This window comes from Rhinatrema bivittatum, chromosome 1 (assembly GCF_901001135.1).
Source record: "Rhinatrema bivittatum chromosome 1, aRhiBiv1.1, whole genome shotgun sequence".
Classification (NCBI taxonomy): Eukaryota; Metazoa; Chordata; class Amphibia; order Gymnophiona; family Rhinatrematidae; genus Rhinatrema; species Rhinatrema bivittatum.
In genome coordinates this window covers 361,873,980-361,896,532 of record NC_042615.1, presented here as the reverse complement: position 1 = coordinate 361,896,532, position 22,553 = coordinate 361,873,980, and the positions used below count along the sequence as shown (strand labels likewise).

Here is a 22,553-nt window from a genome sequence, read left to right as displayed (position 1 = left end):
AAAGGCTTGGGAGGGATTGCTTTAGATGTAGCAACCTCTATCAGTAAAAATTTTAAGGTTCAGAATTCTGTATAAATTTTGTGAAAAAGAAAATAAAACTGAAGTGTCCTTATTACAGAAGGTCTGTAGGCCTGAAAAATAAAAACTATTATACAACAGAATTATTAAAACAATAATATAATATAACTTGTAGAATAGCATAGCGCCTCCTAGTGGAGACCCCATCATTACTTTATAGATTGCAACTATTGTTCCAGGTTGCAATCAATAATACTCTGAGCTTACTTTCAATGTGGAATATCAGAATAGAATTTCTTCATATAATTATTAGAATAGGAAATTAAACACGCTGTTCAGTAATCTCAGTTCAGTATTAAGGAAGTTTGAAAGTATTAAAAAGATTAACAACAGATGAAGGGCTTGTGTAGGAATGCATTGAAGGTTGAGGGAAAAGATTTGGATCAGCAGGTCTAATCCAATCTGTCTGAGTTATAACATATAGAAACTAGAGAGAGAAACTGCAGGACTAAGTCCAGTTTTTTTTTTTTCTTTTCAAAAGTTCTCTCTCCCTCCCCCATGAGTGGCAAGCAAGAGTTAACAGAAATACAGTAAAGGGGGGGGGGGGGGGGGGGGGAGGAGCAGTGTTTCTCAAAAGAAAAGAACTGCACCCAAGGATTTAATCCTTCAGTCAATAGGAACTTAAAGATAGCATTGTTTAACAATTTAGATTGCATCATCCATAGACAATGGCTGGCAAGTTCTTGTTGATTTCTTGCAGACAGATTCTATCTTTCTCCTGTAGAGAAAATTACAATAAAAAATCTGTGCGCTGGCAATTCAAGCAATTGCTTATAAACTGAAATCTCAGAGAAATTGAGTCATTTTAAATGTGAGCCAAATTAATTTTGCAAGAAGTGAACATTTCACATGTAATTTACACAGTATATTATTCAAATTTCAGTACAGTTTTAACATAAGGTTCAGCATACACCCTCTGTGGGGGAAAATACTCTCAAAGTATGCAGATTTTTTGTAACTGAATTCAAAGAGAAACTACTCCTTTCAAAGACTAAGAGAAACCATTTTTTCCAAATCTGTACTGTTTGTTAAGAAAAACCATTTTTTTTTTCCAAATCTGTACTGTTTGTTCAATTCCTTTGTTTAATCTGGTCTGCAATAGGTCATTGAAGTGTATAATTAAATCAATTTTTTCATAGTGATATTTTCTTTGCTTGTAACGCAGGAGTCTAATTAAATCCTTTTTTTTCATATTGATATTTTCTTTGCTTGTAACGCAGGAGTGCAGCTGCTTGGCCCAAGGTCTTATACGCTGATTTCTTTGAAGACCTGGGGGCATAGCCACTGCTCATGGCACTCCGGGCTGCACTCAACTCTATTGCTGCCACACCCAGCTCTTTAATCCCTTTTGTAATAGGAGAGGCTTGAATCCCTTTCAATAATTCCTCTCTTGTGAGATTTCCATGTTCTAGATGAAATCCCATGCTGACCGCGGCACATAAATTGTTACCAGGAGCAGTGGTTTGAGATGGTAATTTACCTGGACAAATTGATGATGCAGAATCAATGACTGTCTCAGGCAATGGCAAATGAGGGTACAGGGAGTAGTTGGTGGGGGAAGGGGGTTGCAGGCAAGATGGAGGAAGGCTAGTTTTTCTGACCTCAGTGTTTTCAGTTTCCTGGGGCCTTTTCTCTGAGGTGGACGCAGAGGAAGCCACAGGAGCCATGTGAGTGTGTGTCCCCAGATGTTCTATTTCATTTTCTGTCCCCCTTTGTTCATGGTTCTTTTCTGTGATGGGGAAGGCTTGAAGTCCTTCTAATAATTCTTCTCCTGTAAAGTTTTCTTTCTGCGGTTTCTGCTGAAATTCAATGCTAATCACCCCACCCAGGCCAGGTTGTGGCTCAATTGTTCTCAAGGACTGCTTTTCTAAAGAAGTGGGGAAGGTGTGAATGGGCTTGGGTGTGGGTATGGAGAGCTGATACAAAGAATTTGCTGTCTCTGAGGGAGACTGAGCATAAGATGGGGGAAGGGTATTCTGATTGAGCTTGCCTGCTTCTAAAAGCACATGGTTTGGAAATGCTGCCTTGAAATTTTTTTCTCCTATGTGTTCTATGGCCTCTGTACATTTTTGCCAGATTAATAACTGCTTTATGGGAGCTCTGGGAGCCATATGAAGATTATTGCCGATTAAAATCCAGTCCTGGATATTTAGAGTTCCAGCCTCCATTGAATACCAAGGGCAACGGCAAGCTATTTCACTTATTAATTTTTCTAAGTCCCCCAGGCTGATTTGCGCTATTTTTCTTCTGGTGATGAAATAATGATTATTGATTATTTTCTGCAGCTCCCTGGCATGTAGCCTCTGCTGTACAGTCAAATCACTGCCCATGCTCACGAATGCGGGGAACAAACTTGCTGAAAAATACTTAAAAATTACTAAAAAGTACTTTTTTAAAAATACTTACGATTGCAAATCTGTTGAACGGTACGTACCTAAAGCTATGACCAGCCGAATGAGCAGGGAGTATATCATCATGTCGGGGTCACCAGATGTTGAATATGGAGGCATAGAACACACTTCAGGCAGCTTTCATGGCAGGCAGGTAAAAGAGACTTGAGCACAATGCAGCGCTCTCTTTTATTATACATTCATACAAAGGCAGATGATGTGTCATTACATGATTGGCTACTTTCCCCATAGCAACAGACAAGTCCCTACACTATTGGCTTTGGCTCAGGGGGTGTGCATGGATCATCTCATTGGCTGCTGAAATCTATACCTCCTGACTTTGTCCTGCCTCTGACTAGGGAACACCCAGCCCCTCCCCCAGGAATTCAGGGCTAAGCACAAGCCAGAGAAATACATGATAGTCAGGTATCCTTTCCCAGGCAGAGACTTAAGCACAAGTGATGCTTTTATTCAGGCAAAGGTCAGGGAGAAGGGAAGTTAATGTTTAAACCCTGATGAAATGGCTTGCTGGCAAAGCTCATATTTCCCACACCAAATCCCCCTAAAATGCCTTAAATTACCTGGGGTCCAGTGGGGGGGGGGGGGAGGGGAAGGGGGAGGGCGGGAAAACCGGCACACTAAAACAACCCTAAAACCCACCCCGACCCTTTAAAATAAATCCCCCACCCTCCCGAACCCCCCCAAAATGCCTTAAATTACCTGGGGTCCAGAGGAAGGGTCCCGGTGTGATCTTTCACTCCCGGACCCCCGCTGGACCCCCAGGGACTTTTGGCCAGCTTGGGGGGGCCTCCTGACCCCCACAAGACTTGCCAAAAGTCCAGCGGGGGTCCGGAACGATCTCCTACCGCGAATCGTTTTTCCGTACGGAAAATGGCCATACGCCATACGCCGTATGGCCGGCGCCATTTTCCATACGGAAAAACGATTCGACTGCAGGAGGTCGTTCCGGACCCCCGCTGGACCCCCAGGGACTTTTGGCCAGCTTGGGGGGGCCTCCTGACCCCCACAAGACTTGCCAAAAGTCCAGCGGGGGTCCGGAACGGCCTCCTGCAGTCGAATCGTGTTGCCGTATGGCCGGCGCCATTTTGCGCAAAATGGCGCCGGCCATACGGCAACACGATTCGTTCCGGACCCCCGCTGGACTTTTGGAAAGTCTTGTGGGGGTCAGGAGGCCCCCCCAAGCTGGCCAAAAGTCCCTGGGGGTCCAGCGGGGGTCCGGGAGCGATCTCCTAATCTCCTGACGTCGGGGTACAAAAAAACAAAATGGCGCCGGCGCTACCTTTGACCTGTCATATGACAGGTCAAAGGTAGCGCCGGCGCCATTTCTACAACGCACGGAGGTCCGAGAGTGAAAGATCACACCGGGACCCTTCCTCTGGACCCCAGGTAATTTAAGGCATTTTGGGGGGGTTCGGGAGGGTGGGGGATTTATTTTAAAGGGTTGGGGTGGGTTTTAGGGTTGTTTTAGTGTGCCGGTTTTCCCGCCCTCCCCCATCCCCTCCCCCTTCCCCCGATTTACGATTTTTTGACGATAAATCGGGGGAATTGTTATTGTATCGCGGCTCTAACGATTTTTGACGATTTAAAATATATCGGACGATATTTTAAATCGTCAAAAAATGATTCACATCCCTAGACTCTACACCTGTGATGGCTGTCAGGATTCCTTCTCTAGATCCTTGAATGCTGCTACTGGGGCTGGGGTTGAAGGCGAACCAAGAGTAAAAAGCTAGGGGCCTCTCTCGTGCGCTTGACTGCCTGCTGATCCTGAGGTGTACTTTTGGCCCCAGCAATATCACTTTCTGCTTGTGCAGGTACTCTGACCACTTGTGACTGCTCCTTAGATGTCATGCTACTGAGCGGAGGTTAGATTCTAGTGGTTAGAGCAACAGGCTACGAACCAGGGGATCCAGTCCTTCACTCAAAGCAGCAGCAGGGAAGCCAGGGTTCAAATCCTGTTTCTTCCACAGATACTCCTTGTGATCTTGGGCTAATCATTTCATTCTCCATTGCCTTAAGTACAATTTACATTCTCAGTCCTCTTAGGCAGCAAAATAACTGCACTTCTTGAATTGTAACTTACCTTCAGCCCAGATTTGGAAAAGGCAAATAGTTAAAGCTAAAATCTAAATGTGCATTAGTATGTTTTTCTGCTCCTGCACCATACCAATGTGGAGATGGGAAAAGGCAGCTGCTGTTCTAGCTTCTCACCGAGTCTGGCATCTCTAACTGGATTCCTCCTCTTTAAAAAAAAACAAAACAAAACCTCTCTTGATCTTAGCAGGAGAACTTCTAGTCATCTTGATCTATTCTTCTCATCATCAGCACTGCTACTTGTACTGGCCCTGGGTGTCTCTGGAGGAACATCCTTCTCTCTTCCTCTCCCATTTACACATCTGTCTCCTGATGCCAGTGACATGGTGGAATTTTTTAAAAGAGATTACTAGTGAATAATAGAGATGTGCATTCGTTTTTGCCGAATTGGAAAATTGCAACGAAATTGTCCAATTCGGCATGTTTCAGGGAGCCTGAAAAAAATTCAGGATTTTCCCGTTTTTTTTGCAAAAATTTGTTTTTCCGATTAGTGCGCACTAACGGGAGTCAGTGCGCGCTAACTCCCCGTTAGTGCACGCTAACTCCCCGTTAGCGCGCACTAACAAAAACTAACAAAAAGTAACTAAAAGAAACAAAATATAACGGTTTTTGTTAGTGTGCACTAACAGGAGTCAGTGCGCACTAATGGGGAGTTAGCGCCCACTAACTAAAAATCGATTTTTCGCAAAAAAAAAAAGACCCAAACTGAAAAAAACTGACATTTTCCATGGCGGCTGAAAAACGAAGAATGACACGAACACAAAAAACGATGCACATCTCTAGTGAATAATGGCTTTATTGTTACAATGTACACCCTACTGTGGACATATATAGACAGCAGGCCAGAACCTTTGTTACAAATAGAGCACAGTGAAATGCTGATACTTGTTGACTATGTACACTTAGTCAAACTTAGTGTAAGATTTTCACTTGCAACAATTAGTACATAGTCACTGATGTTTTACTCAGCAAAAGCAAGCTGCCTCCTGTGACAGTCACTGCCCACCCAGCACATGTTGCAAGAGAGAGTCAACCTGTCTATATATTTCTGGCAGACACTGACACATACTATCTGCTGTAGTACTAGTCTCACCTTATGGTTTATGGTTTATTATGGTTTTATTGTTTTTATATACCGTCACATCGGCATGGCCTTCACAACGGTTTACAATTGGGTAAATTAGAGAAATCAATAATACAATAAATAGTAATAACAGCTAAAATACTTTAAAAGATAAATACAAAATGTTACAGTTTAACTGTTAAAAATAGAAATTAAAACATAAGGTATAAAGCATTAATATTCATAAAAAGATTATTAAGATCACATAAAACATTGATATAATGATATATACTGTAAATTTTTGACAGAATTTAAAATTTCTCCTGCCACTATCACTGTAAACCACAGCAAGGACACAATGACAGTAAATGTATCAGCACACTTTGCTTTCACCTCTAAATGTAAATCATTTTTATAACCCTTTTTAAATTCTAAATTTTGAAGCAAGGAGCTTCAGAACCACTGTGTTCTTTCTCTGAGAAAAATAGTGATTGCTCATAGTTTCATTTTCAGCTGAAAAATAATGAAGCCATAACATGCAGCAGGGATAGGGTGGTTGAAAAAGTGCTTTAACATGATTGATCCAGCTCCTTCTTTCTTTAATCCCCAACCAGCTCTACTCTGTCTGGCTTGAAGTAAAAAAAAAAACACATTACTTTGTTTTCCCCATATATTTTAAAACCAAATTTGATGACCTAAAAAAGATTTGGGTAATTTTTTTATGCTTTATTTTGATTCAGTTGCAGTGAACTAAACTGAAAATCATCTTCATTTTGTTTTCTAATTTAGGATCAAATAAATGCACATTCCTAGTGATCTTTCTAGAGCTTCATTCTCCTGCTTTTCAGTTCAATTCCTTCTCTCCCACTCAACTCTCTGTGTAATCCAGCACATCCTCTACTGGACAAACTCACCTTACTATGGGTTTCAGTAAAGAAGGTTTCAATTTCCTGTGTCGATTATTTTACCCTATGTTAAGATTCTATGTCTTACAGATGTTTTAACTCCCTTAGGTAAAGAAAGACATTGGAGATGTTACTATCTTAGTAAACAACGCTGGGGTGATTTTCTGTGCAGATTTGCTTAGCATTCAAGATCATGAGGTGCAAAACACATTTGATGTTAATATTCTTGCTCATTTTTGGGTAAGTATTCTCTTTCTATTCAAGATTAGATTCTGCTGTCCTCTAGAGGTCTTACTGTTGGTGATTTCAATATCTGGACTAACCATTTTTGCTGCAAGCTTCTTCCTTCCAGTTCTTGAACACTATGGCTTACTCTCTGTCTGTCTTCTCTCTCACCTGCTTCAGAGGTTGCAACCTTAACTCCTTTATTATCCATTTTTCTTGTTATCTTTACTTTAATAGGGCTGCCATACTGTTTTTGATATTTTAGGCTATTAGTATAGGAACAGTTACTTGAGCACAATAGGGTACAAAATTGCAAATTTGAGTTTCCTGGTTGCTTTTTTTTTTTTTTTTTCCTACATAAGAAAAAGCAAAGAAATAAAATGTTACTCCTGTAAAGCTGTTGCAAAATAGCCCCCCCCCTCCCTCCCAAATGTGCAAACAGTGCTTTTGTTATTTAGTCTACCACACAATGGCTTCCATTCAATGTATGATAATAGATTTTGCTGTTCTGTTTGAAGACTACCAGAAGATTCCTGCCTGCAATGATGAGAAAAAATCATGGCCATGTTGTCACAGTTGCTTCAGCAGCTGGTCACCAAGGAGTTGAATTTATGATAACTTATTGGTATGTATTACTTTTGGTTTACATTTGCTCATATTTAATGTTTCCTATTATTATTACTTACAAAAGCACAAGGTTCAAAAGAGCATGTAGAGTCATATTTTTAGAACTCATTTGAGTGATATGGCACTCATCTCAAATGATATGAACTTGAGAAGTCATAGGCATCTAACATTAAATGTTAGGTGCTTATATTTTTAATTTCAACATTTTTATGGGCTTAAGAACTAAATTTAAGATCTTGACTCTTGCATTCAAGGTACTGCAGAAAAATGGTCCCTCTTATTTTGGGAAGAGAATCCTCTTGTACTGTCTGGATAGAGAGCTTAGATCATCTCAGTCTGCAATTTTAGAGATTATTTCTAAGAAAGCAGTGGGGAAAAGTTAAATGACAAGATATTTTCCATGTTGGTGCCTCACCTTTGGAATTGTCTGGGCACTTATATTAGATTGGAAACTATCTATCCATTAGGCAGTTAGCAACATGGCTGTTTCCTTAAAGAGATATGTGATGAATGCTGAGGTATTGCTGGATAAGGTTTAGTGGGTGGAAGATGAGGTACTGTAGGATCTCAGTGGCATTTAATATTGTATTTGTTTTAGTTTGTCTGTTTTATTTGCATTGTTGGATACTTATTATTTTAGTGTAATCTGCTTTGGGCAGCCTGCATTGGTGGGGTAGGTGATTTACAAAAAAAAATTTAAGAAACAAATGAATAAATAAATGAGGGCAATTTAAACCACAAGGCACTTAAATTAAAGATTCCTAAAATGTGGGTGGGCCCAAAATGGGGGAACTAATTTTAGTGCTCAGTGCCGATATGCAGTGCTGAGCCCCTTAATAAGGCACCCCAGTAGTCATCCCAATAACTGTATTAATTTTAGGCGCCTCAAGTTAAGGCACCTGAAGTTACATTTAGGAACCTATATTCAGCTGTTTAAGGATCTGAATTAAGGTACCTTAAATGACTGAATATAGGCACTGCAATTAGGCCTTCTGGGGATGGGGAAATACCTAAAATACCTGAATGTAACCCGCTTTGAGGTGTCACAAAAGGCGGAATAAAAATCAAAATTGTTTTCATTATTATTATTCATAAATCAAGCGCTGACCCCTCTTTTGAAAATCGGGATCCTAGCTTATAGGGAAGCCAGAGCAAGCATGGGGATTCTGAGATAATCAATGAGCAATTGTGCCATTTAGAAGTGATGGAATCATGCATGTTAAGCCACCGACACATTTTCTCACATCATTTCACCCAGTCCATGTTTACTTTTTGCAACTTCAAAGGGTTGCCGGTGTATTGGAATTATTTCATTACGTTTTTCATTTTGTACATGAAATTATAGAAGCATTGGCAGCAATGTTCATAGATGTATTAGAACAGGGACTGGCAACCTCCTCCCCCCCCCCCCCCCCAGCCCATGTGCCACCATCAGGCATGCAACAGTGATATTAGCAGCATGCAGGCACAATCCTCCCTCCCACCACTCACCTCACTGCCGTACCGGTCAGCTGGGGGGGGGGGGGAAGGGGGGAAGCTTAGACAGTTCACTTCCTGGAATCGCCTTACAGGGTGGAGAAGGCGAGATCAGAAGTCTACATGTTGGGGAAGGAGATGTTGGAGGCTGCCTGGTTCCATCAGAGGGACGCCACCCCATCCCCCCTTCCAGAGTAAATTTAATGTGGTCAACAGGGACCCCACTATGTCTGATTTTGGCGAAGGCACTTGTCCCTAGGAGATGGTGTGCAGTTTCTGGTGCTTTGCCAAAAAGCATTGCTGACCTCCTGTATTAGGTCAATCCTTCTGGTCTTTGTTATCACTTCTTCATAACCAGCATTATTTTCCTTACATTTTCCATCCCTTTTCCACTCTTTAAATCCTTCCCACCATAGACGACAGCAGGGATGTGCAGAGCAAAATTTTATGTTCATATTTCTTATGTCCGAAAGGGGGTCCCACTTGCGGCCAATATGGACATAAAAAAAATCCAATGAGTTGGGTATATGTACATATGTGCAAAAAAAAAATTTAAACCCCCTCACCCTCCTTAATCCCCCCCCCAGACTTACCACAACTCCCTGGTGATCGAGCGAGGAGTGAGGACGTCATTTCTGCAATCCTTGGCGAGAAGCATGTGACGTCGGCGGCACGTCGAGTGACGCGGCGTCACGTGATTCCCGGCTCGTTCGCGCCGGACGGCTCGTTCGGCCCAAAAAGAACTTTTGGCCAGCTTGGGGGGGCCTCCTGACCCCCCCAAGCTGGCCAAAAGTTCTTTTTGGGCCGAACGAGCCGTCCGGCGCGAACTTGCCGGGAATCACGTGACGTCGCGTCTGAGTGACGCGGCGCCACGTGATTCCCGTCTCGTTCGCGCCGGACGGCTCGTTCGGCCCAAAAAGAACTTTTGGCCAGCTTGGGGGGGCCTCCTGACCCCCCCAAGCTGGCCAAAAGTTCTTTTTGGGCCGAACGAGCCGTCCGGCGCGAACGAGCCGGGAATCACGTGACGCCGGCGTCACTCGACGTGCCGCCGACGTCACATGCTTCTCGCCAAGGATTGCAGAAATGGCGTCCTCACTCCTCGCTCCATCACCAGGGAGTTGTGGTAAGTCGGGGGGGGGGGGGGATTAAGGAGGGTGAGGGGGTTTATATTTTTCTTTTGGCTCAACAATCGCGATTTCCCACATATCGAACATATCTATGTTCGATATGTGGGAAATCCGATCGTTTATGTCGAATCAATTTTTTAAGTTAAAAAAAAATATGAGTTGCGTTTTACTAATGCGGTCAATCCGAATGCACACCCCTAGACGACAGGCACAGGCAGCAATAAGAACTCCTACCAGCCCTAAGAATTGAGGTATAACTCCTCCATCCTCTGACCTGATCCTTTACAAGTACTCTTTATGGATAGTAAAGGCGGTCAGCATAGTGGCAGCTGCCTTCCCTCTCTCTCCTGGATTGATTGAATGTGCCCTCTTTACAGTGTGCCCAAGCCTGACTGACAGCAGAATTGAACGGAGTCTGATGGGACCCAGCACACGATGCTATCATCTCGCACACAGGACTCAGCCTCTTTTCTTTGCATTTTTAAATCAATAAAATTTGATTGAATCCACATAAGGAAACTATTGCAGGTCCGATGGCTCAGTGGCAGTGCTTTGCGCTGCTGCATGAGACATCTGCTTCAGTTTTCAAGCTTGGCTCCTGGCTGGTTTAGGCTGGAGATGTTGTAGAAGGAGCATTCAGCCCGGAAGAGGGAGGCCCAGCCATTACACAAAAATTAATCCCTCAGGACCCAGGATGCACAATTACTGGGTCCTAGACAAGGCCAGGATCATGGACTGGTGCTGCCTCCTTATTCTGGCCTCATACACTCCTCCCCATTTTCAGGGAGGTCGGCTTGGAGCATCATCCCTTGCCTAAAGGAATATTTTCTCATAGATGTATCTGAACAGCACTCTGAAAATAAGAGCACAAGACAGGGGGCAGCAGATGGTATGCTGTGCCAGCAGGATTTCCAACTATAAGCACACAAATAACTGCTAGTGCTGCTGCTTTTCCTGTCCTTGATACATGCTGACCTTAACATGCATATTCAGTGCAGCAATTTAAACGTCACCCCTTAGGCTTAGAAAATACAGATGTGCTTTCATTTAAAATGAAACAGGAAATGCCAACGAAATTGTGTTTGGTTTTCATTTTGTTTTCCACTCAAAGCAGCCAAACCCGACTCATCACCTACCATAAAATCCTGCATTGCCAAAAGTTTAAAATGATGCCCGCAGTTTGAAATGGGGCAAGATCCCCAGGACCCCTGCCCCACCGGTGCTGTATTTCAAAATATAGTATGTTAGAGCTCCAGAATGGCACCTGCCTCTGGGCTGGCCAGCACTATTGTGAAATCCAGCATTGGCGGGGCAGGAGGGGCTGGGAATCACTCCTGTTCCATTTTGACCCCACGGCTACAGAGTAAGCTAAGGGTGTATCTCTCAGGGTCCTTGAAGGGGAGGCCAAGCGAAAGGTTGGACTTGGGTGTGGGACCCAGGCCTGTCACCAGCTTTGTTTTGTTATTTCTTTTAAAAATTTCTGCTTTGTGTGTTTATTTGGTTTAAAAAAAAAAAACAAAAAACAAAATAAAATGAAATAAACCACAAAAACAACAGAAAAACATGAAAACAAACCCTCTGAAACAAAAAAATCCCAAAATGAAACAAAAAGATTTCAGTGTGTACCTTATTAGAAAATGTCTTATTCTTTGTTAGACATGTACCTTATCAGCTGAGATCTTTTCTTTTTCAGTTCCAGCAAGTTTGCTGCAGTCGGTTTCCATAAAGCACTAACGGCAGAGCTTTCAGCCCTGGGAAAACATGGAATCAAAACCTCATGCCTCTGTCCTATTTTTGTTAACACCGGCTTTGTTAAAAATCCCAGCTCAAGGTAAGGGCATAGTTTAGGCGATTCAGGCTAATAAGATTAGATGATTACCAGAAAAATGGTCATCTTGGGATTCTGACTTATTACAGTGATGCTAGACCAATTGTCACACTCACTATTCTGAACTTCCCCAAAACAATTGATAAAAATGAAAAAGGATCCGTATTAGCTAAAGGTGATGATCTTATAATTGTAGCAAGTTAGAGCTTTAACCATCATTTGGCAACTTGTGGCAGCTAGTTACCCCGTTCTTCAAGATTCAGGCCGATTAAAAAAAAAAAACTGCAGGAGAGCGGGCGCTCCGAGGCGAGCGCCCGCTCTCCCGACGCGCGCCCAGGCACCTCTCCTGGGCGCGCGATAGAGTATTTAAATTTGTACCGGTGCTAATAAGGAGGCGCTAGGGACACTAGCACATCCCTAGTGCCTCCTTATTAGTGGAAGTGGCAGCTGTCAGTGGGTCTGACAACTGATGCTTAATTTTACTGGCGTCGGTTGTTGAACCCGCTGACAGCCACGGGTTCAGAAAACGGACGCCGGCAAAACTGAGCGTCCATTTTCCAACCCGTGGGCCGGCGGGCGGATTTTTATTTTTTAAAGAAGTTTTTTGTTTTTTTCTATTTTTGGGGCCTCCGACTTAATATCGCTATGATATTAAGTCAGAGGGTGTACAGAAAAGCAGTTTTTTCCTGTTTTTCTGTACACTTACCCGGTGCTGCCTTTGGGCAGGCGTTAATTTCTGAGAGTAAAATGTGCGGCTGAAAGAGTAAATAACCGATTCACATCTATCCGTTCTAGACCTCTCATGATTTTAAAAACCTTTATCATATCCCCCCTCAGCCGTCTCTTCTCCAAGCTGAAAAGTCCTAACCTCTTTAGTCTTTCCTCATAGGGGAGCTGTTCCATCCCCTTTATCATTTTGGTAGCCCTTCTCTGTACCTTCTCCATTGCAATTATATCTTTTTTGAGATGCGGCGACCAGAATTGTACACAGTATTCAAGGTGCGGTCTCACCATGGAGCGATACAGAGGCATTATGACATTTTCTGTTTTATTCACCATTCCCTTTCTAATAATTCCCAACATTCTGTTTGCTTTTTTGACTGCTGCAGCGCACTGAGCCGACGATTTTAAAGTATTATCCACTTTGATGCCTAGATCTCTTTCTTGGGTTGTAGCACCTAATATGGAACCTAACATTGTGTAACTATAGCATGGGTAATTTTTCCCTATATGCATCACCTTGCACTTGCCACTTATCCACATTAAATTTCGATTCCCAATTTTCTATGCCCAATTTTCTATGCACTATTACTACCCCTTACAGTATAAGGGGTAATAATTGTGCATCCAAAATGTGTGGCCAAACGGGGGCTAAACGGTGCACTCGGCTGAGCGCACCATTCTATATCGGCCCGATTGTGATGTAACTCCAAAATTCACATTTCTAAAATTTTGAACATTAGGATATTACCATGGGTATCCCCATGCAGAATTTGTCAAATATTCAGGCAATAAAAGTAATTGATCAGCTGTTGGCAGACAAAAATCTAACAGAGTAGTAGCAAGTTATCCCAGAGCAGATGGTTTCATACTTTTTCACACATCTTATGCCGTACCTCCAAGTTTATTGCTTTTATGTGTCTTTTGCTCAAACTGTTACTGACACCCTGTTGTGCAATGTCCCAACATTTTAGTTATTTACGACTAACATTTTTTGGTCTGAAAATGAAAAACTGCACTGTAATCTCCCATATGGAAATTGTGTTGAATCCTAAGGGGAGCTTCACAACCTCACTTCGCATTTTGTCATTAACCTCTAAATTATAATTTTGATTTGTTTGCCATTTCAGAACATTTTCATTCACACCCCAGGGTACTCAGATCCCAAAGATCAGCAACTTGCCATGAATAGCTTGCTCCCTGTGGATGGAAAACTGTTTTCCATTCCAGAGAGAGAAAAAAATTCTTATAAGAGTTTCCTACTCTTACATCAGTGTAAGCCAGAGAATATTAATGCGATCAGCTTATCCTCAAAGAATCATTTCACTGGGATCCTTACATAAAATATCCCCACAAATCAGACACTTGCAATAAACAGATATCTTTCAATGGATGAAACTTTGCTTGTTATTCCAGGCATAAAATTTTGGAGTAACAAGTTACCCCATGATACCACATTGAGGGTTAAACTAGGCATCCAAAAGACTGTCTGACATGTCGCAAAATTGTTCCTAGTCACTTTAATACTGGATCCTATGCTGCTACCTTCTGTGCTATATTTCAGGTGTTGCTCCTAGTCACTTTAAATACTGGATTCCCTATGCTGTCACCTATTGTGCCTTACATTCAGATGTTACTCCCAGATGTATTTTTAAGGAGGCTAATTTTCAAACAGCCCACATTGGGTAAAATCTGTGAGTATTTTGTGCTAACAGACTTTAGAATGAATTTTCAAAGAGGATTGATGAGCATAAGTCCATCTTGAAAATTCACCAGTGCCCCAACATTTGTGCACGAAGTTACACCTGCTCCTGTGAAGCCTACCTGAGCAGGTGTAACTTCAGCTATGTAGATTTACATGCATACTTTTGAAAACCAAAAGAATGGAATGAATTTTCAAAATGTTACGCAGAAAAGAATTTTCATTATATGTGTGTATGTGAGGCATTCACATGCAATCTGTATTTTATAAATATTTCACATAAGCAAGTATATGCACATTCGCGAGTAAAAGTACATGTGAATAAAGGGTGTGTGTTAGGGATGTGTCGGGGAGTGGTTTGCACATATGTGTGTAATGAACTATTTTAAAAGTGATGAGTGAATGTCATCAAAACTACATGAGTATATTTATTACTGCTAATTTATGCACACTAGTTCAAATTTCAATGCTGTTTTGTGACATGGTATTTGGCATGCTGACTTCTCTAGGTGAGTAGACAGGGCAGCAGGCTAGGGGGTCCCTGGGACAGACTAGGCTATACTGGATTGTAACTTGGACATCCTGAGGGGTGGGAATGAGTGTATCAGGGACAGACTAGACTATACTGGTGGATAACTGGGCCATAGAGGCCCATACTGGGAAGTGGGAGTCCAGGGTGGAGAATCCATTCTCAAAATGATTCTAATGGGAATATGGATTCTCATGTCATAATGGTTGAGGAGGGAGAGATAACAGAGGAGAAGAGGAAGAAGGAGGTACCACTAACAGACAGTATATAGGGCAGTTTCTGAATTGTTCAGAGAAGCAAGTTATGTGCGGTTTCAGATTCAACAAAGACACCATATTGAAGGAAAACACTCCAATATATATTTTTCCTCAGAAAAAACAAACAACAACAATTAATGACTGATTTCTGTAAAATAGCACGCTTCTCCTCTTTCTTGGGAGCTATCAATTGCACTCACATCCCTACAAGAGCACCAGTGGACGGCGAGGCCCACCCACCACAACTAGAAGGGATTCCATTTCTCCAATATGCAAGTGGATTGGGATGCCAAGGACATAATCTTGGATGCATTGCCTAGGTTTCCAGGATTCAGTCACGATGTCTACAATCTCTCACAGTCAGTGGGCTGGCTTCTAGGTAGGAATGTACTTATCTCTACCACCACACAGCAACTAACTTCTTATTTTGGACTTCCTCATATCTAGGTGAACTAACAGCATTGGCAGAGGAGGATCACTCCAACCTTGATAGGGAACTACCCCGTTGCCCAGCACTAAATGATATCTATCTCTGCTCTTTTCTATGTTCTTCCATACAGGCGATAGAGGATATCCACTCAAAATTGGGCTCATGTTCCTGCTAGCTAAGCCACAGACCACTGCAGAGGCTCGCTACAGCAGGACCCACCAGCAGACCAGGGCAGTTATTGAGAGAACCTTTGCCCTACTCAAAACGTGTTTCCTTTGCCTGGACAGATCTGGGGGAGGGGGTGCTTTCTCTACAACCCTGCTAAGGTCAGTGAAATCTTTCTAGCCCGTTGCATGCTTCATAACCTGGCCAAAATCAGAGGCCTGCCTCCTCCAAAGGGACTAGAAGATCATCTAGATGAAGAGGAGGAGGAGGAGGCACATGACCTGAGTCTGGAGGAATTGCATGAGAAACATCACCAGACTCAAGTGCAAGCTATACAGGAAAGGCTCTAATACAAAGACATTTTAGAAGGTAAAAGAGTATTTATTTACATGGAATGCTCAATGTGATGAAATATAGATACATGATATTTAGTGCTTCCTTGGCTGCTCTTTTTTTCATGGTTGAAATTCAGCTGCTTTAGCCGGATCTTGTGCTCCTCCACAGCGGGGTTCTATCACAGCTGACATTGCCCTCAGAGGGCCTGGGACGTGGGGGCTATGGATCATCTTGATATTTATTTTATTTTTATTTATTTACATGTTTTTATATTCTGCCTCGTCCATGGTATGTGTTCAGTGTGGATTACAGATAGTCAGACATTCATAAATCATAAAACATCTCAGCATACAAAAAAATAATTAAAAGCATAAAACATCAGCATCTTAAAATCATGTGCAAACTTTCACAAAAAAAACAGGCCTTTAATTCCTGAAAAGTTTAATATCTCTCTCCTCTCTAAGTGTTAATGGAAGAGTATTCCATAATTTAGGGCCTACATAGGAGAATACCCTATTGCATGTTCTCTGTAATCTGAAATTACCGTACCAGTAGTAGGTAAGGCCAACAACTTTGCACCCAAAGATTGCAATATTTGTGATGGAACATACCAAGTAAATGTCTTTGCCATATTACAATTAGTATTTGAATATAAAATTTTATGAGCCACTGTTAAAATTCTAAATTGAAATCTCCATTTAACTGGGAGCCAATGTAATGATTTCATAACCTGGAAATATGCTCAAAATATTTTGCTCCAGAAATAAGTCTGGCAGTTGCATGCCCTATTAACTGTAAAGCCCATAAATAATGTGCTTGGTAGGCCAACCAATAATGACCACAATATAAGTCCTTAATAAATCAGCTTTTACAATATAACATAGTAGACGTAACATTTTTAGCTTATTAAAAGAGACTCATACCAGATTCTGTACGTGCATTCTAAATGATAACTGTGAGTCTACATAGATCCCCAATATTCAAGTCTGAAATAATAAAGGTATTATCTCTATTATACAGAACATTTAAAACATCATGTAAAAGTGGCTGTTTATCTACCTACAAAATCTTGGTTTTTACAACATTTAAAAACAAACCATTAAGAGCCAGCCTTGAATCAACTTCAAAGTCTTTTGAACCTTTACTATTGGTGTTTTTCTGTCCTCTATACTCAGAACAAAACCCTGAAGATCGTCGGCATATATTTGCTGGAAGGGCCTGGAGGGCTTTAAGGCTGCTGAGAAGAAGGGCTGGGAGCTGTGATGGGTTTCTCCTCTTCGGCCACCTGTTCCCTCAGAGAAAGAAAGGGAAGCAGTTCTCTCTGGTTGTGATGATGCTGGAGGCTGAATTGGTGCGAATAGTAGTGGCACAAGAGGGGGTGGGGGGTGAAATGACAATGGGTAGTAATGCAGCTAAGGGTGGAGCTACCCATGGGGGTTGATGTAACTCTGGCCTGAGGAGGCACTATCCAGGGTGCAAAGGCTGGTGAGAGCTGCATCCAGGGAGGCATCACATAGCAGGGAGCTGGTGGGGACTGCAACTGGCAGGGGTCAGCATCGGCAGCATCTCCCTCCACAATGCAGTCTGGGTCTGTATTTGTGCCAACAAGGGCGTAATTTGCACTGGAAGTCCTACTATATCAGCTATTCTGCTGCATGCCCTGCATCTTCTCTTGTACGACATCGCTCAGGCTCTACATGACATTCCTCAGGCCTGCAATCTCTTCCACCACTCGGACATTCAATCCCATAGTATAACCTCTCCTCTGGAATGGCCTGCACCGCGTCTTCTCTAAGAGAGACAAGGTCAATCCTTTGCGGAGCTGCTCTCATCCTGGCCAGTGGCATGCTGCCAGAGATCTGGCGTGCATGACAGATTTACTTTAGGCTGGGTCTTCCACTCCTCTTCCTAGGGTCCATGCTCTGCCTATGGGTGCTCCTCTGCTTGTCCCTTTTCCTCCTCTGTGTTCTCTTCTGGGCTATCAGGTAGCACCCATGAGCTCTGCCTTGCCTGTCAGAGGCCACTGAATCCCAGTGCATTGGAGTACTCACCTGGCTGATCCCCTGCAAAATGGAAGAGTGCACATGCTTTCAATATACATGCTGTATGGATTTTTCCCTTGTCACATATTGGACCTTCCTTTGTGTCTAATGGAACAGCTCCATGGGACCTACTCTAGCATCTTCTTCTACACTACAAAATGTACAGAAAGCACCGTTTTGGTCACTGATTGATTACACAGGAAATAGCTGATATAGTAGGACTTCCAGTGCAAATTATGCCCTTGTTGGCACTTTTAGGGAGATGGAATGGCTCGTTAATACCTCTAAAATGTCATAAATTGACAACTCAATTATTGCTAGCCACTAGATTCACAATTGCAACCTTTTGGAAGTTTAGCCCCAATGTGGAGTATTGGAGAACTCAGGTACGAGAGGTGGCGGATATTGAAAAACTTTGGTATACCTTACATGGTCAGTCCTTTAAATACGATGTGATATGGGGCATTTATCATCAACATTATGCTTAACCTCCCCTTCTTTTTTTGATACAAATGTATTTTTTTTCTGTACCCATGCTACTCCTTTGATTGTAAACTATGTTTTCCTTACTCCCTGCCTAGTTTGGCACCTGTCTTGTTTTTTGTATACTAATTTTGTATGCTGGAAAAATTGGATAAATAAAGAGTTATAAAAAACAACTGTATAGAAAGCATTCCCATGGTATTGAAATCTACCCTTGAAGCACTTGTAGAGCACCAGCAAGCAAGGACTGAGAGAGATGGCTCACTAATTGATGTGGCTCTTTGACATTGAAGAGCTGAAGAAAGAAGAGGATCAGAAGAGGAGTTCCCAGGCCTGGGATCTGAGACCTGGGTCTGATCCTGGGCAGAGGCCCAGGAGTCGGGACTCGGCCTGGGTCCAGGCCTAGGCCCCGGCATCAGGACCCGGCATCCAGGTGAGGTCATGGCATCGGGCCTGGGCTTGGGCTATGGCCTAGGCGTTGGGACCCAACCTCAGGGTCAAGTCACAGCATCGGGCCTGGGTTTGGGCCATAGACCAGGTGTTGGACCAAGCTCTGGGTTGGGTCATGTTGTTGGGCCTTGCTCTGGGCCGAGGCCCCAGCGCCAGGACCCAGTTTCCCCCAGATTGGGTCAAGGCATTGGACCTGGGCTCAGGTCTAGGCTGAGACTCAGACACCGGGACCCAGCCTCTGGGTCTGGGCTATGGCCCCACTGCCAGAATCCGGCCTCTGGGTCAGGTTGGGGCATCGGGCCTATGCTCAGGCTCTGGCCTAGATCGAGACCCAAGTACCAGGACCTGGATTCCAGGTTGGGTTGCAGTGTAGGGCCTGGGTCTAGGGGACAAGGCCCCAGCGTTGGGACTCAGCATCCTGGTCGAGTTGCAGTGTTAGGCATAGGCAGAAGCCCAGGAACTGGGACTTGACCTCCAGATCAAGTTGCGATGTTGAGCCTTGGCTTGGGCTTCAGCCTAGGCTGAGGCCCAGGTGCCGAAACCCAGCATCCGGGTCAGGTCATGATGTCAGTCCTGGGTCTGTGCTGAGGCCCCAGCATTAGGACCCAGCCTCCGCTTCTGGTAGTGGCGTCTGGCCTGGGCTCAGGCTCTGGTCTACGCCGAGGCCCAGACGCCGGGTCCCAGCTTCCAAGTTAGATTGTGACATCGAGCCTGAGTCCAGGCTTCAGCCTAGGTGTTGGGACTCTGCCTCTGGGTTGGGTTGCAGCGTTGGGCCTCAGCTCGGGTTCTGGTATAGGCCGAAGCCTCTGCCTTGAGTAGGCCAAGGCTTTGGCAACCTAACATGAAACATAGAAACATAGAAATGATGGCAGAAGAAGACCAATCGGTCCATCCAGTCTGCCCAGCAAGCTTCACACTTCTTTTTTTCTCATACTTATCTGTTTCTCTTGACTCTTAGTAACCTTAGGTTCTATTTCCCTTTCACCCCCACTATTTTTTCTCATACTTATCTGTTTCTCTTGGCTCTTAGTAACCTTAGGTTCTGTTTCCCTTTCACCCCCACTATTAATGTAGAGAGCAGTGATGGAGCTGCTTCCAAGTGAAATATTAAGTTTGATTAGTTGGGTAAGCGGCAGCATAGCTCTCTGCCGTTGAAGCAGAGAGCAATGCTGGATATGCGTGAAGTAATTAGTTTTTCTTCTCCCCTGCCGTTGAAGCAGGGAGCTATGCTGGATATGCATTGAAAGTGAAGTATGCCTTGAAAGTCACATTAACTATCATCAAATATTGAAAAGCCTAATAATTGGTAATTGAATAAGCCTAATAATTGGTAATACCTATAGCCCATAAACCCATCCCTGTTTTGTATTGTTTTTTTGTTTGTTTTTTTTTTCTTTTTTAATTGGGAGATGGCAGCCCTCCATCCTTCCGCTCCATGAAGGTGGAACACCAACCACTGGCCACTGGCATCCCGCTCTGTGAATGCCTCTGTGGCTACTGCCGCTCCGTGCAGTGTTTTGCTTCCTGCTCTTTATACCCATCCTCTAGACCTGATGGATCCACAGTGTTTATCCCACGCCCCTTTGAAGTGCTTCACAGTTTTGGACTTCACCACTTCCTCCAGAAGGGCATTCCAGGCATCCACCACTCTCTCCGTGAAGAAATACTTCCTGACATTGGTTCTTAGTCTTCCTCCTCGGAGCCTCAGCTCGTGACCTCTGGTTCTGCTGATATTTTTCTGACGGAAAAGGTTTGTCATTGTCTTTGGATCGTTAAAGTTTTTCAAGTATCTGAAAATCTGAATCATATCACCCCTGCTCCTCCTTTCCTCCAGGGTGTACATATTTAGATTCTTCAATCTCTCCTCGTATGACATCCGATGAAGACCCTCCACCTTTCTGGTCGCCCTTCTCTGTACCGCTTCAATCTTGTCTGTCTCTTTGAAGATACAGTCTCCAGAACTGAACACAGTACTCCAGGTGAGGTCTCACCAAGGACCTGTACAAGGGGATAATCACTTCTCTTTTCTTACTCGATATGCCTCTCTCTATGCAGCCCAGCATTCTTCTGGCTTTTGCTATCGCCTTGTCACATTGTTTCGCACACTTCATATCATTAGACACTATAACCCCAAGGTCTCTCTCCTACTCTGTGCAGATCAGCCTTTCCCCCCACCCCATCGAATACAGTTCATTCGGATTTCCACTCCCCATATGCATGACTTTGCACTTCTTGGCATTGAATCTCAGCTGCCATATCTTCGACCACTCTTCCAGTTTCCTTAAATCCCGTCTCATTCTTTCCACTCCTTCCGGCGTGTCCACTCTGTTGCAGATCTTAGGGTCGTCCGCAAAAAGACAAACCTTACCTTCTACCCCGTCCGCAATGTCGCTCACAAAGATATTGAACAGGACCGGTCCCAACACCGATCCTTGCGGTACACCACTTAAAACCACTCTCTCATCAGAGAAAGTTCCATTTACCATCACACATTGTCTTCTGTCTGTCAACCAGTTTGCAATCCAGGTCACCAACTTGGCACTCACTCCTAAGCTTCTCGTTTTATTCACCAGTCTCCTATGTGGAACCGTATCAAAAGCTTTGCTGAAATCTAAGTAGATGACATCGAGCGCTCTTCCTCGATCCAATTCCTTGGTTACCCAGTCAAAAAAGTCAATCAGATTTGTCTGACAGGATCTTCCCCTGGTGAATCCATGCTGCCTCTGGTCCATCAATTCTCCGGACTGTAGATAGTTCACTATTCTCTCTTTCAACAGTGACTCCATTACTTTTCCCACCACCGAAGTGAGGCTAACCGGTCTGTAGTTACCAGCCTCCTCTCTGTTCCCACTCTTGTGAAGTGGAACCACCACCCGCTCTTCTCCAATCACTCAGCACGACTCCCGTTTCTAGGGATCAATTGAACAGGTCACACATCGGACTCGCCAGCACATCTCTGAGCTCCCTCAGTATCCTTGGATGAATCCCATCAGGTCCCATGGCTTTGTCCACTTTCAGATTCTTTAGCTCTTCCCATACATTTTCTACTGTAAAAGGGTTTTCGTCTGTTCCACTTCCTTCCAGTTTCTTGTTGTGTAGAGATGGTCCTTCTCCAGGGTCTTCTTTAGTGAACACAGAACTGAAGTATTCGTTTAATATATCTGCCATTTCTTCATCTTTCTCCACGCATTGATCATTTCCACCTTTCAATTTCACTATACCACTTTGAACATGGCCTCGGCCTACACGAGTCTGAGGCTTTGGCCTAGTCTTGATGGCGGATCCCCACCAGACTGAGCTACACTCTCTCTCCCTATCTAAAGGAGTAACCCAGGTTTTAATGGTAACCAGCCCAAAGGGTTCATTACACAAATGTATGTGTGTTTGTTATTATTTGTTAATTATTTGTTAATTCTTTGTTAATTCTTTGTTAATTATTTGTTAATTATTTGTTTATTATTATTTGTTAATTATTATTTTTATTTATTATTATCAATTATTAATTATTAATTATTAATTAATTATCATTATTAATTAATTATTTAATTATTATTATTTATTATTATTTGTTAATTATTATTTGTTAATTATTTGTTAATTATTAT

At 43.2% G+C, this 22,553-nt stretch overlaps 1 protein-coding gene and 1 long non-coding RNA gene across 4 annotated transcripts in view; both read left to right on the top strand.

Annotated features, from left to right (window-relative positions):
• The window catches only part of LOC115090919 (17-beta-hydroxysteroid dehydrogenase 13-like), a 171,168-nt gene that overhangs the window by 133,757 nt on the left and 14,858 nt on the right, over positions 1–22,553 (top strand). For all 3 annotated transcript variants that reach the window (XM_029600598.1, XM_029600609.1, XM_029600618.1), the window contains exons 3-5: positions 6,660–6,791; positions 7,295–7,401; positions 11,700–11,837. In XM_029600598.1, coding sequence (XP_029456458.1) covers positions 6,660–6,791; positions 7,295–7,401; positions 11,700–11,837 — 377 coding nt within the window. The remainder of the gene's footprint in view (positions 1–6,659; positions 6,792–7,294; positions 7,402–11,699; positions 11,838–22,553) is intronic.
• On the top strand, positions 14,457–18,674 carry LOC115090933. The gene is made up of 2 exons (XR_003856549.1): positions 14,457–15,421; positions 15,603–18,674. It is a non-coding gene; the product is annotated as an uncharacterized LOC115090933 (long non-coding RNA).